We start from the raw sequence: 19,522 nt of genomic DNA on the forward strand, positions 1-19,522 counted from the left end.
GTAAGTATAACTGAAGTCACATTATGGCATTTCACATTGGGAGGCATTCAGAGGACTGTTTGTCTATGAGCGAGCAGGTATGTAAGGAGTGGGTGGGCAGAGAAATATCAGAGCGGCTTGTGGGAAAAGGCTGAAGCTCCCACGACAAAAGCAGCGGCCAAAGTAAATGTCTGCCGTCCTGAGGAAAAAGATTTCAGTGTTGATGCAGCGGAGGTAGTGAGGGAGATAGATTTGTGTACTGATGTGGTGGTGAGGAGTGAGGGGGTTTGGAGGGGGGGCGTTCCCCTCAGACTGCATACACAAACACTTAACTATATGTTGGTTCATGAGCACATGGGTGGAAGTGTGTGCATAAACACACACTGGCAAACACAACGGCGGCTTTGGGCTGGACACTGGGGGCTCATAGAGGATTCAGCGCGAGCCCTCTCGCTAATAAAATTCACAGTGTTAGTATTAGTGAGATTTAACAGGGAAAATAAACATTTTCTCACTCGGGCTGGTCCGGGGGGGTGACGAGGCTGGCTCGAGATGTGGAGGCCTGGGGCCCTGCTGGCACGAACTCAAGCTGAGTTGTGGTGGGGGGGGGGGGTTGCCCAGCATAGAGCAGCTCCCGTTCATCATGGAGGGGGACTTTACTGAGTCCTGCTTCACCCCAGACAAGGTCAAGGTTGACAAGCCAAAGATTATTCACAGGGGCCAACTGCTCGGGACAAAGCGCTTTTACTTACTGCATCTGTCCCTTCACCACATAGTGATTTCAAATTTCTCACAAGCTATTTTTTGGAAGAAATGTGAAAACAAAAAACCCAGATTCACAGAAAAGTCAGTGAAAATATACGAGGCAGTGATTAATTTCCACTTTTATTGAAATTGATGATCACCTATAAAACCGCACTGATCTGGCTCTGCACATTAGCAGTGGTGCTAATTTGACCTTCAAAGGCCTCTTGGATGTTTCCAGCTCTGTAGCGGTGTCTTGGTGAGGGGGTATATTCCTTATGCGCGCACAAACCTGCGCTTGCACTCACCTGCAAAACCCTCAGCAATGCCCCAACTCCAACTCCGCCTAACTCCATGAGCTATTGTATTTCGTTTGTCAGACAACAGTTCAGGTTTTTACACACCAAAACACAAAGACACATCACAAAGTTATGGAGTGGAAGGTGAAGGAGAAAGTACTTATGTTGCCTGAAAGTAGGCATTACCTTACAGGTTAAAATCAGGGAACAAAAGCGCACAAATGACATGAATGATTGTAACACAAGTGGCTGCAGCTTCGCTCTGCGAGATGGAAACTGATAACTGTCTCCAGCTCAGTTTGAACATTGAATATCTCGTCTTTGTGCTGTTTTCAATAGAATTTATGTCAAAAAGCATTTCCAAATCATTGCATTCTTTTTTTATTTGCGTTTTACATGGTGTGCAAACATTTTTGGAATCGGCGTTGTCCAGTACATCCTCCTGCCTAAGCTACATGACATACAAAACTAAACTATTCAAAGTGAAACAAGCCCAACCCTTAGAATAAAATACCATAAACCCATAAAATACTTTTATTGTCTGTACTCACTCAAAGCAGATGCTAACATCGGTTTCCAGTGAACTCAAGCACGTTTGTTCAGGCATTCGAGGATGTTTTGAGGTTTGCACTCCTCACTACATGTTGTGACGTATTGGCACCGAGCTGAGCTCTGTTTCTGTATCCAGCTCAGCTGCAGTCCAACTCCGACTGCTCATCATTCAGTTGTTGGCGTAATTCTACTCTATCAAATCCACTGAGTCTGTGAACTCTAGAGGAGCCCACTGGATTCTCAAAGTGGAAACTGCAAGTGCTTCCACTCATGAATGTGCCATAAATTCAAATCAGAAGTTGGAAGTTTCTGATTTTATTTTGCTTACCTCTAAAAATGCTCATTTATTTTAGATAAAGATGATAATAACTTCTTTAATTCTTTGCAGAGCCGCATAGTGACCCTCCAGGACGACACTGAGAGCTAGCTGCTTCTGAGAATTAGCAAAACCCTCCAATTAAAGTGTAACCTTAAAAACCTTTTCAGATAAAACAGCACAGGCAGATGCTTAAAATAATCTCACACACACACACACTCTTAACTCCCATCCTTTTTAATATTCTTTTTTTTTCTTTACTGTATCGATGTGCACGGCAGCGCCTGTAATTATGACTCTCTATATAAATCCAGATCCCACAATTACAACCAGCCCACGATGCTGTCCCACAGAGCAGTGGCACACACACAGACACGCACTCGCATACAGTGTATACACATTCGCACACATGCCGCCGCGGCCTGTGCAACATCTGTTTTCTCACTCCCAGCCGGAACCTGCTCACCCTTTCAATTATAACTGCCACCTATAAAACACTCCTTTACCAAGTGGTGAGACCAAGTGTGTGTGTGCGTGTGTGTGTGTGTGTGAAATTTGTTGCAGGTAGAATTAGGTTAGACCCATGACATCCATAGGAACAACACTGAGCTAAACAAAACTAGCTTGTCTGCACCTTAGCTTTAGTGGATCAGACATCACAGACGCTGAAGCGTTGTTGCTGCAGGCGTTAAGAATTCTTCTGAGCTGAGGTCGATGTGTGGATTGAGGGGGTGGTTTGACGATGGAGGTAGAGGGCGGTGTTTTGGGCACAGTGCCTAGAAGGGTGAAGTAGGCGCCAGGCTACCAGGCCACCAGGCTGCGAGGCCTGTTTCCTGCTGTATAAAGGGGAATATTAATGCACTTATCTCGTATTAAATCTGTTGGCAAGGCGGCAAGCGCGCCTCACTGCAAAAACAGCAGCAGCATGACCCGAGTGGAGCGACGGATCGCCTGCCCCTCCACCCGTTCTTTTCTGTTCCTCCCCTCCCACCTCCCTCCTTTATTCTGTCCTTACTCCTCTATGTAGTTAACCAAACATGACACATTTATTTATTAGCCCTAAAGAGCCACATTCCTGAGGACCGTTTGTTGTGTTTGCCAACTCTTTCATACACATCTCCATCATCTCCACCAGTCTTTTTTTCAGGCCCCCAACTACTGTCGTCTGCCGTCTGAAGTTCCCGGGGGCCTTTTAACTAAGTGCATATTCCCGTGCTTTACGACTCGCCACCTCCAAACATAATAGTTTTGTAAGTAAGATCCTGGTTTATTGCTGTAGGTCTGGCGCGGTGATTATGGCGGTGCCTGGATTCATTTGGCTTGAGGCGTTGTGAGTTCTGCCAGCAGAGAGTCGGGGATTGGTTTCACATTGACAGCAGTGGGGTTGACGTGCAGCAAATGTGTGCTTAGGTGAGTTGTGATGGGCCTATTATGAGTTTCCTGCCTCTCGCGCCTCTGGTGACGTCTGCTTTAGGACCTAATTACACATGTGCACAAAGACTCGCAGGCCGGTGCTGCTCTCCGTCCCGTCACACCGCGAAGCAGCACCTGTTGGCCCTGAGTGATCCGTCTCTGTCTGCGTGGGAGCGACATGCCTCCGAAATTTAAAAGAAATACACTAGTGATGACCGTCGGTACGTCTGGAAAAATAAATAGCCTTCTCTTCATGGGAAAAGAGTTCCCATCATTTTCCTGTGCTCTTTCCTATGAGAATAAGAAAATAGTGCAACAACCAGGTCTAACGGGAGGCCATGAACCCTACCTTTGTGAGTCAGCCTTGTTCTTTTGTTTTAATGGTATTCTGAGATCAATTTGTTTAAATTGCCTCCATTTAACTTGCCCAAGTACAGCGGTCTGAAAGAGATTGCTATCACGGTAATTACTGAGAATGATTGGGGCCGATTCATTATGCATAAGAGGATGCGAATGTTAAACAGGGGAGCTGTGTGTGAGAGAGAGAGGGAGTGATGGTGGAGATAGGGTGTAGCTTAGCGTGGCTTTGACCTCCACTAGAACGCTCAGGGCCGAATGTTTCTTGTCACATGGTCCAGGGTAACTGCTGGTTTCCATTGAGGCCAGGCAGAGTTTAATGGAATTTACACCTAAGTTTTCTAATCTGAGCCATGACGGTGGCGACTGAGAGGTTCTTGGTACTGCAAGACATCACACACACACAAGTGGTTGACTTCTTTTGACGCCGTCCGTTGAAGTAGCAATGCAGAGATGGCTAACATCTATTGCGTCTGTGTCCAGTGTCACGTTTCTCCAGCCCACGACTGACACCCAGACTGAGCAGGAAGAGGGCGCTGTCCATCTCCCCGCTGTCAGATGCCAGCATTGACCTGCAGACCATGATCCGCACCTCGCCCAACTCCCTGGTGGCCTACATCAACAACTCCCGCTCCAGCTCGGCCGCCAGCAGCTCCTACGGGCACCTCTCAGTTGGAGGGATCAGGTACTACATATGGAGCACATGCATATCCGCACATTTACAGGCATATACACACGAGTTGAGATAATATCTGTAACTACTCTTTTTCTGATGCAGTAGTGGAAAAAGGCACAGCCAGCAAGCTCCAACAGGTTTTGGAATAGGATTCAATAAAGTTCAAAATTCCTTGATATCTAGTTTCAGTAACTTTCCTTTACTGGAATCCAATGATACAGTTTAACACTTTAATAGTAGTGCTTTAAAAGTTGGACTTTTGGAAGTACAACCCCTTTTGTATCCTACTGTATCCAGTAAAGCCAAAACCAGACATTTGCACCAGCTGGTTAGTGTTGACTTTATTTCTCAGTCACAATTATGAAAAGCTCCTGAAAATTTAGCAGCCAACCAGCAGAAATGCTGTGTTTGCAGGTGTCCCACTAGCAGTGACATTTTGCGTTTTCATTAAAATGTGATTCTAGTGTGGCTTCAGTCATTGAACATTAGCCACTAGAGAAAAATCTCCATTCATTTTTTCCCTAAAATAACATCTTTCCTTTGCCCTCTTGGCTCAGCCCCTCGTTCAGCTTCCCCCATCACATCAACCCTGTGGCGTACCAGCAGCTGCTGTCCCAGCAAAGGGGTCTCAACGCCTTCGGCCACACGCCGCCTCTCATTCAACCGTCGCCGTCCTCTTTCTCTGCTCGCCAACACCCGCTCACTGCTTCAGCAATGTCCACCTCCCACAACAGCTCCAACTCTGAGGCCAACCAGGTAGGAATGGGAGCATTTGAATGTGACACTTCTAAACTGACAAATTCACACAGATTCAAGGGTGCGTCGATCTGCCTTACCTTTGATACCATTTATATGGAAGTGTAATGCACAACATAGATTCCTCAGATAATTTCTGCTACCAAATTGATGATTTTTCACTTTCATGTAATAATGTGAATATCTGCAAGGTGCTTCAAACTCCATCAGAGCAATATAACAAGATGCAGAAGGTGATCCTGAGGCAGGTGGCGACCATGTAACCTGTAAAAACAGGCTAAAAATGTGTTATTTATTGTTTAAGGACAAGGAGTAAAATTCAGCAGCACAATCTGGAGCTGAAAATTATGAATTTTGCTATTGTTGCTCTGCACACACTGTCAGCTTAGATTTTACTTACAAGTTAGCATCATGTATAAAAATCTCATGGAAACTGGCGATGAGTCACATCTTTAAAATGCTGCTTTTGTCGAACAAATAGTCCTGAAAACAATATACTGAATGCATGTTTCCTTCATACGGGACTTAAATAATCAGTTGATGATCTAAATTATGGGCAGTTGTGCTGATCGACTAATTGTTTCAGCACTAGTTCAGAATTGAGGGTGAGGTAAACTGCGCTACTGTAAATGCAGCCTATTTACAAGTCGCCATGAATGAAGTATTTTTTGTAAATTGTCTCAGGGCAGAAATATGCAGGAGCCCCCCCCGCTCCATCTGTCTTACTTCCTGCTGTCTCCTCGCTCTCTCTATCAGCCCACTGTATACACCGCAGCCACTCGTAATGTAAACTTCCCACTCGGTGAATCACTCGTCACGCTGCTGTCAGAGCCTGCAGCTCCGTTTCAGAGCGCCTGCTGACACACACCAAGAGTATCCAAGTATCCACGAGTATATATTTTCATCTTTTGCGTACGCTCACAAACACACGCACACAAACAAGACACACCCCCGTTCGCCCACATACACTAACACACATTCAGCTCCTTTTCAGCAAGTGATCAGAACCATATTTCCCTTTTGGTTTTCAGCCAGCTGAATGAATCATCGAGGCCCCCAGAAATGCTGAGCTGCACTGTAGCGTCTGGGTGGGATTAGGAGACCCCCCTCTGATATTGGACCGCCTCCAATGAGCCCCAATTTACGCACACATACACAATAATTCATCAGCTGCTTTGCGTTTTATATCTTTCTTTTCAGCTGAATTACAGCTTTAACAGGCCTTATGTGTCCATGTCTTTCTGTCGTCTTCAGAATCTGTTGGCAGATCAAAGCCCCCGCCCCCCACAACCCCCGACCCTGCCGCCTTCCCCCTCTGTACCGAGGGTAATAACTCCTCTTCTTTCATATTTCCTTGCGGCTTTGGCGATCATAAAGCAGTCTAAACTGTTTAGTCTCGGCGGCGGGTCCTGGTCTGACTTATGGGCCGCGGTGCCTGGCGCAAACAGGACTCCACACATCTCTTTGCAGCCGACTGTCGAGCCAAAAACAATTGTGTGCTATCTCTGCGACTCCATTATCTGATTCCCCTCCACCGCTCCCTGTGGTGACTGTGTGGAATCTGGTGGTTAAATAAACTGGATGCATGGGTGGACGGACGGGTCGGCCGGTATGTGTTAGGATTAATGGGATGATTCACCGAGATTATGAATGAGTGGGCTGACGGAATCGGAGGACGACAAAGGGAGCGCGGTTAAACAACTCATCATTCAGACCCACTGCAGTTAAAAACGTCTCTTCAACCCAGCGTCCGTTCTTGTCTGCCCTTCAGAATGCCAGTGGAGACCCAGCAGTGAGCAGCACAGTCAACCCATTGACCACCAAGAGGTCGAAGGTTAAGACGGAAGCAGAGGGTCCGCTGCCCATCTCACCGTCCTCTCAGGTAAGATTAAATCAAAAAAAAAAAAAAAGAAGAAAATCTGAAATCCTGAAAAGAAAAAAACAAATGCAGCATCAGATGTTAGTCTTCTTGGCTGCACTAGCCATTTAAAACCATCACTACCTGTAATGACCTTCAGAAAATCCTAATCAAATGCATTGATTTTTTTATTTATCTACCCCTTTAACAGCTTCAGCTGCTTACAGCAGGGAAATAGTCCCCACTTTACCCGCAGTTGCTAATTTGTCTCTAAGTGATTACTGGTAGCGAATAAATAGCAGCTTTAATTAATGACAAGACATGTTGTCACGCATCGGGATCAAGCAACATTTGGATTAAGAAACAGATAAGATAAGAGGATGCAGAACGCTTCTACAGCATATTGACCACAGATTCAGGTAAAAGACGGAGCAGGTTTTTATTCCAGTCATATATAGGACACACACACCTGTACTGTTTGTCAGACCCTTCTGACAAAGTGCTGTCCCCCTTTCTCCAGGACCACGGTGGGGGGATCTTGGACCTGAGTGAGGATCTGGATAAAGACGAGTGCAAACAGGAGCCAGAGGCCGTATATGAGACCAACTGCCACTGGGAGGGCTGTAGCAAGGAGTATGATACCCAGGACCAGCTTGTTCATGTGAGTGAAGTCCTTGTTATTGAGAATTACTGACTGACGGACTTTTTTATTGCAGCTCATAGAAATTCTGCCGTGAAAAACAGTCACGTGTCAGTTGTTTCACAGTCACCTCGCTCCTCTGGACGCCATCACCAACATTATTGGCTTCCTTCGCTGTAGTGAAAGTCAAATCCAAACGATGCCATTAGAGCCACTGCGTTCTGTCGTGTGAAAAGTGAAAAGTTCAAACGACTCTTCTGCTCCTCATTAAACCCACGCTGACGGAGTCTGCTCAGAAAGCTGTCCAGTAACTGATCCTTTCCTGTTGGGCTGACACGCGTAACGTTAATGAGCCTGCCGGCCCTCGCCAAATTCAAGCCCAAGCCCTGCAGCTGTGCCCCGCTGCCCCCCCAGTCCCCTCAGCCCAATGACCCCTAACCCCTAACCTCTCACTCCGAGCAACACCCCCAACCCCCGAAGCCCAGAGGGCCAACCATAAATCCATCGTCATGCCAGAACCTCTGGAGTTATGGAACCTCATGCCCCCCGCCTTTTTCAGACCAACCTCTCCTCTTGTTTTCCACTAGTTTTCTGACTGTCAGCCATAGCAGAGTGGTGGTTGGAGGGGCCGTGGTGAACGGCTGCTGTGGGCTGCTACGTGTCAGGACCAGAGTTACCTTTAAGAACTTTTGCCCCAACTCCAACTCCAACTCCCAGGCCACAAACTCTGTGAGCGCTTGCCAGGATTAGTGAGTAGGCTCGCAGAGGATCGCTGGTTTGATCTCGGGTGGGGATAGACAATGTGAGGCCAACACATTCTCAAATCCTCACAGGAACAATGTTTTTTTTTTTAAAGGTGTCTGCTTTCTATCAGCTTTATAAAAAATACAGGGGTGTAAAAGCCTTTTTTTTCTGTAAAAACTCCACAGACAGCATGTCCCTGATCACATCCAAGTTCTCATAATATCAGCAAAAAACGTGCACACCTGTGGGTTCCACTTCCGCTTAACCAAAGTAATCCCGTTTCAAGTTCTAGACCCACAGTTTTGTGTAACCTGAAAATAGAGGCCTCCACTTGTTTCCATTCCACCACTTTCACCCAAAATAGATCCCAGCAGAATCGCCAACCACTGAGCTTTTTTGCTGGTGCAGAAGTGGCCACATAAGTGGAGCGTTGTGGGCCTGGATGTCCTCAGGAAATGAAGTGGTTCCTCTGGGTGTGTGGATATTTGCATGTGGTGCACGAGTTTTTAAGTGTGTCTGTTCAGAACATTGTGTGTGTGTGTGTGTGTGTCTGCAGTGTAAGTCAGTTGAGTTTGATTAAACTTCTTGTGTCTGCATCCAGAAGTGCAAATTATTCATTTTAACAGGCCAAAAAAAAAAAAAAAAATCTTGAAAACATGATGAATTCCTACAAGGTGGAATTCATGCTGAAATTACTCAAAGATGTGTAATTTTGCAGTGTAGAAGGATCATTTCAAAGAGAATTCTCTTTGAGATTTTTCATTAAAGTTTGCAATTTAATTTGTATGAAATTACGAGAGTAGCTAATACAAAATTTATGTTAAAGTTTAAGCATCACGCAGGAAACTTTGGCTCCCATCACTGACTTCCTGATCCTTCAACAGTAAGAAGAATGGAAGATAAATACTCTTCCTGATCACTTTTACTGGGATCTGAGGAAGTTCCTCTTCCTTGAGAAACACAGAGAAACAAACACACACACAGCCTGAAAAAACAGACACAGTGCTTTTATAGTTTTTGTCTCCTGTTGACAGATGCATAATAACTGTCAGCCATAATGGATGGCACCGTCATTCACGGTGTGTGTGTGTGTGTGTGTGTGTGTGTGTGTGGATGGACGTATGCATGAGCACATGAAAGAGGGAGAATCTGCTGGTGGGAAAAAGACAAGAATCTGCTGACTCGTTTTTAGTAACACACACACAGGCTCATTTGGTTTCTAGTCTCCAATTTAACAGTTATCTCATCGTCTGTATCACACACACACACGCGCGTTGTGAGACATTGTGGTGATCGGCTTGATTTGTCTCCTCAGCACATCAACAACGACCACATCCACGGTGAGAAGAAGGAGTTTGTGTGTCGCTGGGAGGAGTGCTCACGGGAGCAGAAGCCCTTCAAGGCTCAGTACATGCTGGTGGTCCACATGAGGCGTCACACTGGGGAGAAGCCGCATAAATGCACAGTAAGAACGTCGCATCCCTGTAAAGCACTGACTGTAACCAACTGACCGAGCGCAGGATCATGTGACTCACTCACTGTCTGACTGAAGGGTTTCTGTAGGTAAAGATATGCTCCGGCAATTTACAGAAAGATTTCCAAAAGGAACAGTCACAATCAACACAGACAAACACCAGATCCTACATTTCCCACAATGCAATTAATAGTGGGGGTTTTTTTCCCATGCGTGTATCTCCATGTCTTTCAATAACCAGTTTGTAACACAGGCTTTTTATTCTAAATTCAAAGTCTCAGAGCTCAAAGCTGATACAAAATATAGCAATGCTGAAAAACTGCGTGATAATTTGCTAATCCTTTCTGACGTGTTCTCAATCAGCTTCATTGATTTTTGTAAATATCTGCTTCTTCTGAAGCAGCAACATGTTTCAAACAAGTTAGGACAGGAGCAAGTAAAGACTGGGAAAGATGTGGAATGATCCAAAAACACCTGTTTGGATCGCTCCACAGGTAAACAGGTTGATTGGTAACAGGTGATAGCGTCATAGATAGTCGTTAGATGTCATAGATGATAGTTGTTCACAAGGGAGGATGGAGCGAGGTTCACCACTTTGTGAACACATGATTGGATAAAGGATGTTACTACATGGACTCAGAAACACTTCAGAAAACTGTTGACAGGAAACAGCTTTTTGCTGATGATTGCAAAATTTTTATTTGTTTTTATTTGCACTCTGCTTGAGTTTTTACGTTTCACGCAGCGTCCCAACGTTAATTATAAAACATAATAAGAATCTTCTGTTCTGTATTAATACAAAAAATATTTTTGCATTTGTTATTGTCAATAATATGCTCCAAAAAGTTAAAAAGCAACACAATTTTAAGTGCCAGGTGATAAAGACCAGACAAGTAGCAATGTTGCATTAAGGGTTAACTGGCTGGTTAACTGGTTAACCAACTACTGGAACTAGAACTTGGATGAGCCAAATTAGCAGCTGTACAGTCCTACCCTAAAACCCTTCCCTTTGCCTCAGATAAAAAAAATTTATTAAAAACATGTCAATGTGATTTTCTTTGTGCTGAGCGCCAGTGATATTTTCCATGTTGATAAATCACACGGGGTTTTATTGAAGCCTTCATTTGCTGTGTGAAGATCAAATTGAGGGCCTGTTTGTTGGCTTCAAAGCTTGCTCACACACTCTTGTGAATGCATTAAAACAGATGACTTGTGAAAGAGAGAGTTAAGAAAGCTGATTGACAGCGTGGGTGTGTAATTAAAATCTGCAGACAAGCAGAGGGCCATGGGTCCTTATTAAGCCCATGCTGTATACTCTCTGCACAAATCCCACGTGCATCTGCCCATAACACTCCTTCAGTCATGTCTTTTAAGGGAGAATCTTCTGACTTCTACATCCAATTCCTGAGCTAGTCTAATTTGATTCTCTTTTCATTTCAAAGCCAATTACATTCCCAATGACTGCTCAGAAGGAATACCAAATTATAGCTTGTACAGTACAAGTGAATACAAAGGCTAAACACAGACTTCTCTTTGTCTCAACAAAGCACACCAGACAAAGAGCTCCACCGCACCTCACACTTAGTTTAGATATTTCACATAATAGCCCTTTTTACCAAAGTGTAGGACTGCTTTGCTTTGTGTGGCACGCCACAGTCGGTGGGCACCGGTCCAAGAGTGGATTACATTTAAAAACTGAAACACACAGAGCTTTTTTTTTTTGTTGCCCGGCTCTTTTCTCAACCCAGCTGCCGACAAAACAACAGAGCACTCGGGCAGTCAGTCTCACTGTCTGTCTGTCTGTCTCTCTCTGCAGTTTGAGGGCTGCTCGAAAGCCTACTCTCGCCTGGAGAACCTCAAAACCCACCTCAGGTCCCACACCGGGGAGAAGCCGTATGTGTGTGAGCACGAAGGCTGCAACAAGGCCTTCTCCAACGCCTCGGACCGGGCCAAGCACCAGAACCGCACACACTCGAACGAGGTACGTTTGCACACACACATCGATCAGCTGACTCACTCTGTGGGGTTTCATGCATTCGAGCCGTCGGCCGAGTGTTTAGTTCACTCTGAAACGTAATCATCACAGTAGGCTTCACGCGACAACCACGTTAATTAACAGATTTGTACTTGCGTGGCGCATAGAAGTGATTTTCTGTCACATCCACACATGTGAATGTTACACAGTAAGCAGACTTTCACTGGGTAGACGGTGCTAGTGGTGCTGAAGAGTAAGGACCACACCGGCGTCTAACTGGACTTCAGTGACATTTGCAAGTGTGTTTACATGCTGTTTAATGGGCTGCAGCTGAGCAGCTAATTAGCTATCTAGCCTGTAAACTGATATTAGCAGTGCACTTTTTCCCCGTGCGAATGTTTGTCCGACAAGCTAAGACGTGTTTGTAAGTTAGAAGCGGAGACTTCTTTAGCAGAAAGGCTAATGTGGTTGTTGTTCAGACTCTGTGGCTCTTGTGATGTGTAGCTGTCTGACTCCGTGTGACCGTCTACTCTGCTTTGTGAGATTTGATTGGCTGTATCAAAATAAGGTCCCCATATGCAAAACTAAGGGGCGCCATCATGAAACCAAAACATATTGAAATATGTATATCCTTTTGGATTAAGACTGGATTTAGGAGAACACAGGTAAAGGTTTTTCGAGTAGGTATGTGTGCTGTTGCAGACAAAAAAAAGGCTATTTAATTTCAGTTGGACTTAAAATCCTTCTTGGCAGAAACCATATGTGTGTAAGATCCCGGGATGTACCAAGCGCTACACGGACCCCAGCTCTCTCAGGAAGCATGTTAAGACAGTCCACGGACCCGAAGCCCACGTCACCAAGAAGCAACGAAGTGACGCACCTCCGAGACTGCAGCCACCCAAAGGCAATGAGAACGAGGCGAATTCTAAGCTCAGTGCAAAGGGTGTGGACGGCAAGATCGAGGCCAACAGCACCTCTAGAGGAGTGGAGGACTGCCTACAAGTCAAGTCAATCAAGACCGAGAACTCTATGGTTGGTCCTGATCACATAAATTAAAAAAATCATTCCACACACACCTTTTTATGCATACACAATAAAATGTTTGTGTTCAGGAAATCCATTGTTTTTAAATTAAACTTTTGGGGTTTCATTAACTGCATCTTGGAGGAAATGAACCACTTTCAGCACTTCAGATTATCGGTGCCACTTGTTAATATAAAGGTTAATATAATTGCATGGCTTTGTATGTTTAGGAAGCAACAAAGAGAAAGACACTAATTTTCTTGCTGTTTTCCACTTCACTAACATTGCTCTAAGGTTAAATGTGTACTGCTGGTACTGCCTGCATCCTTCCTAACTCACCTCTCTGGTTGTTGCTTGAACTTGCTTTTCTCAAGTTAACCTTCCTAATGGACAGACTTCACTGAGGTGAGCACTCAAACTGTCTCTGTGCCTTCTTGCAACTCAGCATGGGAAATGTGCGAATGTGTCCTGGTGTTTCACGCTACATCGTTGCATTTTTGCATGATGTAAAATGTGCCTCTTGCATGATTATCCATTCTCACAAATTTAGTACACGCTCCATTCTATATGGGATGCACACATATACATGTATGGAGACGCACACTGTAATATTTAACTGGATATTTCTGTCCACAAGATCACTGGCAGTAGTCTGTGCTGTCGGCCGATGATAAAAGTCATTGTCGCATTAATATTCAAAGGCTGGGGCTGTTTTAGCATGTGTGCTGAACAAATAGTGCCAGCATCAAGCTGTGATCAAGACTTTAGTTCATTTTTGGCCAGTTTAAATTACCCTCGCCGCTGTGCTGGATTGTTGCTCACAGAACTCATCTATTATCTACTTGTTTTCTTGTTGTTAATAAATCAAACTCATCCATAATTAATAATTATGGAAGTATAGGCCTACATTAGTTTTTACAAAACACCATTACAATCAGAATTATTTAACTGTGGTAATTATTTAATATTGAAGAATACATAATGTAGCTCTCTGAACTGAGACTACAGCTTTTATTATTTTATTTTATTCATTTTTGTTTTTAAATTTCACTTCTTTCCACCATTTTTGCCAGTTTGGCAGAATATTTATTAACTAGTGGAAAATTGTACCCCTGTCATTTATTATAAAGCTTTTATAGTTTGATTCATTGCACTTACATGAGGTTCCTCCCTGGTGTCCTCCTCCAGACATATCAGTCCAGTCCTGGTGGCCACTCGTCATGTAGCAGTGAGCCGTCGCCTCTCAGCAGTGCCAACAACAACGACAGTGGGGTAGAGATGGCCATGCACAGCGGGGGCAGCTTCGGGGACCTCAGTGCACAGGATGAGTGCCCCATGGTTGACTCCACTGTTCCTGCTGGGGGACAGCAGGCTGGGATGGGGCTTCAGTTGAGGAAAGCTGTGGGTTATGGTGGCGCCGTCACCATCAAGCTGGAGAACATCAAAAAGGAAAGGCTGAAAACAGTGAGGGACTCCTGCCCCTGGGTCAACTCTGCACCGCAGCCACTGCAGGGCCAACGCAACAGCATGAAGCTGCCTCCCATACCTGCAGTCGGTAAGTGTGAAAGGTTGAAGGAATCCTTTAGTATGTGTTGAGAGTGCTCTATGGGATTATGTATTAGTAGATTAAGTCCAACAGCTGAAACAACCACATGCAGTAATGCTCATTCTCTTACTGTAAGTAACTGTAAACTAGTTGGTATCATTATGTAATAATGTCCCATTCATCTGCCAGGTTCCCTGCTGGAGAACTCAAACGTGATGAGTAACTTAAGCAGTTCGTATCCTGGCCAACGAATGGGTGACCTGTCTTCATGTGAAGTAACACTGCTGAACCAGCTGAATGAGCGCCGTGACAGCACCACCAGCACCATCAGCTCAGCTTACACCATGAGTCGGCGCTCTTCTGGTATTTCACCCTGCTATTCCAGCCGCCGCTCCAGTGAGGCGTCCCAGTTTGGTGCTAACCGGCACAACAATATCAGTTCTGCTGACTCCTATGACCCAATCTCCACTGATCTATCTCGCCGCTCCAGCGAGGCCAGCCAGTGTGGAGGTGGTGGTGTCAGCGGAGGAGGTCTCCCAAGCCTCCTTAGTCTGACACCAGCTCAGCATTATCGACTCAAGGCAAAGTACGCTGCTGCCATTGGTGGAGCTCCACCTACTCCTCTCCCCAATATGGACCGAATGAGCCTGAGGACCCGCATGGCACTCTACAGTGACTCCCAGGAAGGCTCATCCCACCCATTCCTTCAGCCACCTTCTGGAACTGTTCCTCGACGATGCAGTGATATTGGATATGGCACGCAAAGCATGATGCCCCATGAGGTACCCACCAACCTTCCACGTCGTGCCAGTGATCCGGTGCGTCGTCCCACACTGGACCCTCTCTCCTTTCCAAGGGTTCAACGCTATAACAGCATGAACAGCATGAATCCTATGAGTGGTCCATCAGCTGAACGCCACCAGGCACTGGCTATGCAGGGATACACTCGCTCTGATGGCAGCCTGCAGCGCTACCCATTTGCCCCCAGACCACCTAGCATTTCTGAGAATGTAGCCATGGAGAACATGGCAGTAGATGGGATGATGATTGGGGGGGAGCAGAGTGGGGAGGATGATATGGTGCTTCCAGATGATGTGGTGCAGTACCTCAGGTCCCAGAATTCTGGCCCCTCAGGTCACAACTTGGGGCAAGTGGACTACCATTCCAACAATCAGACTCAGGGCTACCAGACAGGTATGGGCCCACCAGCATCATTTTATGCGCAGAGGAGGATGGCCATGGTGGATGGCACAATCACTCAAGCTGGTCAGGATATGCAGACCTGCCAGATGGGTCCTGGTGGCTCCCAGCAGCCCAAGAACAACATGCCGGTGCAGTGGAACGAGGTGAGCTCAGGGACTGTGGACACCACAACCAAGCTTTCCAAACAACAGCAGAACCCTCTCAGGGGGAATCTAGCCGTTGTTCAGCAGAGGCACAATTTTGGTTCCTTGCAGGGACAAGGTCAGGGCCTGGGCAGCAACCAGCAGGTAGTGCCTATGAGTCAGAATATGTCTATGCAGGGGTATATGAACCACAACAGCCAGAGGCTGATGAACATCTCCCACCAGCAGCATCAACAACAGAGGCAATGCAACAATGTGAACTTTAGTGAGCAAATGAGTCCTCAGCAAGGGTTTGGTCAAGAGGCAATCCCAAATTCTATATCTGGGAGCACGAGCATGAGACCTACCCGGAACATTATGACAGATCCAGAACTGCAAAGTCACAGAGCAAGGACACAGGCTGATGGGTATTCTCATGTGAACCAAGTGGATCTGCCACAAAATTACAGTGTTCTTTCCCAGCAGCAGCAGCAGCAGCAGCACAATATTCATAATGGACTCAGAGGAATGTTACAACCAAGACCTCCCACAGAACCCAAGTCCATTGCCAGACAATACACAGGGTCTACCATGACGCAACCGAGTCAAATACCCAAGTCTTCTGATTTAAGCCCCAGTCGTGGCACTGACACCTCAGAGGCGAGCCCAAAGAGGCCCAGTGGCACAGCGGCCCACAACAGCAACTCTGAAAATCCAAACTCTGCTGTGTTCTACACAGGTCAGATTCAAATGTTTGAACCAACTTCTGTCACCTTTGATGCCCCTATGTCCCCCTGTGCCATCCAGGCTCCTGCCAGCAACACTGCTGCAGCCAACATGGCCTCACCAGGAGTCAACCTGGTCTCCAGCAGCACAGTGGATTCTTCCTCTGGTGGAGCTGGTGGCGCAGAGCATGCCCAGATCGACTTCGACACCATGTTAGATGATGGTGACCACTCCAGCCTAATGTCAGGTACTCTTAGTCCTGGCCTTCTGCAGAGCCTCTCCCAGAATTCCTCGCGTCTCACTACCCCCCGTAACTCTGTCACCCTCGCATCTGTACCGGCAGGGATTGGCAACATGGCCATCGGTGACATGAACTCTATGCTCACAGCCTTGGCGGAAGAAAGCAAGTTCCTCAACATGATAAGCTGATCAAGCATCTTATCATCTATCCAGTCTTGATCATTTCTACATCAGGAATATATGGACTACACAAGAAAGCACTGATTGAACAATGCAAAACTGGCTATTTCATACATTTTTACTTCATTGTCCATAGGAATATGCTTATCTTGTAATATTTGCTTCAGATTATAATATGTTACATTAAAATTTAATAGTAAGTATATCTAGGGTCAAGGACAATTCCTTATCATTATTTGTTAAAAAGCCATACATTTTACCTACAAATATGATAGTCCAGGGTATATAAATGCATCTACAAACAATTGCCATTCAGTATTTGCTGGTTTAATAGCCTTTCCAATGTGGTGCACTGAAAACAGTTCACATAGTACCTTGCTGAGGACACTGAGGCTGATCATCTGAGTACAACATGAAAACAGAGTTACCAGGAAATGGAAAAGATATGTAGATAACAGAATATTTTTTCATGAAGACCTTTATGTGTATAGATTATTCTGTATGGTACTTGCTTTAAGTTATGCTATAGAGTTTTGATGTTTAAACTGGGGCTGTCAAAGGTACAGTAACGTATGAACACCTACTATTAATTAGATCTTTTAACTCAACATAGTCTGAGCCCAACAACACTCAATGCATGTAGAAACTGATACATGCCTATTATGAAAAAAAAAATTAACTGCTACTGCAGTTTATGCAGTATTTGGACTTGCAGTATAAGGAAAGAAGTGCTACATGTCTTGTGCACATCTTTTTTTATACTGCTTTCAGTTACTCCTGGATTTTGGAATGAAGGTTATTAGTGAAAAGGAGAAAAATGTTCTTACATTAAAAACAAGTGAATACTTTATGAAATTCCACATGCAATTAATACCATTCAACCAGAAATTTATGAGTAATTGTAATTTACTGAATTAAGAATTTGACAGCCCCAGTTTAAACACATGGTTGTACAACATTATGATCCACAGATATTAAGTGCTTTTTGATCATGGCCGGAGCTCTTGGGGATGGCACTGTAAAATCAGATTTCCATCTTTGCCCTCTGGATCAGAAGCATTAACTCTCCATGGTCCCATCTCACAAGGGTAAATGATTGAAAAGGACAAGGATATGCCTCTGTGTTATCTATCAGGGCACATGAACCCCTGTGTCTGATGAGGAGCTTTCTCTAAAAGAATATACAAGTACCTCTGTGTGTTCTCAGTAGAGACTCAGTCCTAATTAACACATTCACACACCACCCCCCTTTGCTGCACCCCTGGGCTCTGGATGAACTGCAGAGAGTCCAGGAAGGGACACAGACTTTGATAATGAAATGCTGTTTCGGACAGGACCGGCGAAATAGCCCTGCAAATTCCTCAGTTTTAATATGTTTGCTGAATTTCTAAGTAGCCTTTAAAATGTTTGTGTGTATGCCACCATTCACTTTTACTATGCTCAGTGTGTGTGGGTTTGTGTGAGTGTGTGTATATAGCTTTTGTACATTTCAAATAAACTATCTTCTTTTTTTTTCTGTTAAAATCTCTGCGTTGTGTCGTCTTTGATAACACAGTCTGTGGTCCCTGGAGGCCACATGAAAGTAGGGCTAGCATGCTACCAGTGAGATCATATTTGGCATGTTCTCAGGCTGCTGTTGAGTACAGCTCGAAGAGCAAACGCCAGCATACTGACTGTAACTCCAGCAGCCATACGTATAAAGGGTGCACACACAAAGAGAATTCTGAGCACCAGAATATATGAGTGAAAACAAATTAGATTTGAAAACATGGCGCTTAAAGTTGGCAAATATAACATGTTTGAACATTTTCCAAACCATTTGTAAGAACAGGGGCCTTAAACCTGCGTTCTTTCTAATGGCCAGCAGGGGGCGACTCCACCTTCTGCAAAATGAAGTTTGATTGTAGGTACGCAAATTTGAAAATTACTCCTCACTTGATACATTACCTCAGTAAACATTTTCATAATGAGTTTAAGGCCTCAATTACTAGTTTTCAGAACAACATCATGTTCATTTTGTAAATTATGGTCCCATTTAGAGTGAAACAGATGATAAAGTAGGGCATGCTCTAGAGCGCAGCTACCATGGTTTGTCATCAGGTTCTCAGTCAGATCCAATCAGGATAGAGCACTGCACAAAAAGTCCAAGATCATGACGGCCATGACGACAAAATGGTAGTCCACAAACCAATGGATGACGTCACGGTGGGTTTACATTTGCTTTAAATCTAGAGAGTAGCTTTATTACTCATTTGGAGTCGTGTTTCTGGCCACTTGATAAATGGAAGTCCAACACTAACCGTCTTTTAGCTCCGTTTTTGGTCTCTAGCAACTCCTAAAGGAAACATCTCCCTCTTTAGCTGCTAAACGCCTCCTTCTGCTTACCAGCTAGTCTCTGCTGTTTGTTGCTCAGTGTACACTGGGTTTTTACAGCATTTTCACTGGTAAGAGCTGCCTGCTGTGGTGGAAAACAACAACGTGAGAGAGAACCAAAACAGTGAAGTGGACCGCTAAACAATGAGCTGAAACTCACTATCAAGCTTCATAAAGCAGTGGAGAACTGCAGATCTGAGCAATAATTATCTGTTGGTTCATTACTGCCAAACACCTCTCACATTGACCCATTGTTTTCACATTGTACTTTAATACATGTATATGGTTTTCTCCTTATTTTAATAACTATCTGAACATTTTGTAAT

General features: G+C 44.9%; 1 protein-coding gene across 1 annotated transcript in view; it reads left to right on the forward strand.

Annotated features, from left to right (window-relative positions):
- The window catches only part of gli2a (GLI family zinc finger 2a), a 79,493-nt gene extending 61,152 nt beyond the window's left edge, over nt 1–18,341 (forward strand). Inside the window, exons 6-14 of the mRNA XM_041950930.1 lie at nt 4,144–4,345; nt 4,894–5,092; nt 6,864–6,974; nt 7,471–7,611; nt 9,650–9,799; nt 11,625–11,789; nt 12,537–12,815; nt 13,995–14,361; nt 14,542–18,341. Of these exons, the coding sequence (XP_041806864.1) occupies nt 4,144–4,345; nt 4,894–5,092; nt 6,864–6,974; nt 7,471–7,611; nt 9,650–9,799; nt 11,625–11,789; nt 12,537–12,815; nt 13,995–14,361; nt 14,542–16,832 (3,905 nt within the window). The 3' untranslated portion in view covers nt 16,833–18,341. The remainder of the gene's footprint in view (nt 1–4,143; nt 4,346–4,893; nt 5,093–6,863; nt 6,975–7,470; nt 7,612–9,649; nt 9,800–11,624; nt 11,790–12,536; nt 12,816–13,994; nt 14,362–14,541) is intronic.
- Nucleotides 18,342–19,522: the final 1,181 nt, after the last annotated feature.

This window comes from Chelmon rostratus, chromosome 13 (genome assembly GCF_017976325.1).
Source record: "Chelmon rostratus isolate fCheRos1 chromosome 13, fCheRos1.pri, whole genome shotgun sequence".
NCBI classification, from domain to species: Eukaryota; Metazoa; Chordata; class Actinopteri; order Chaetodontiformes; family Chaetodontidae; genus Chelmon; species Chelmon rostratus.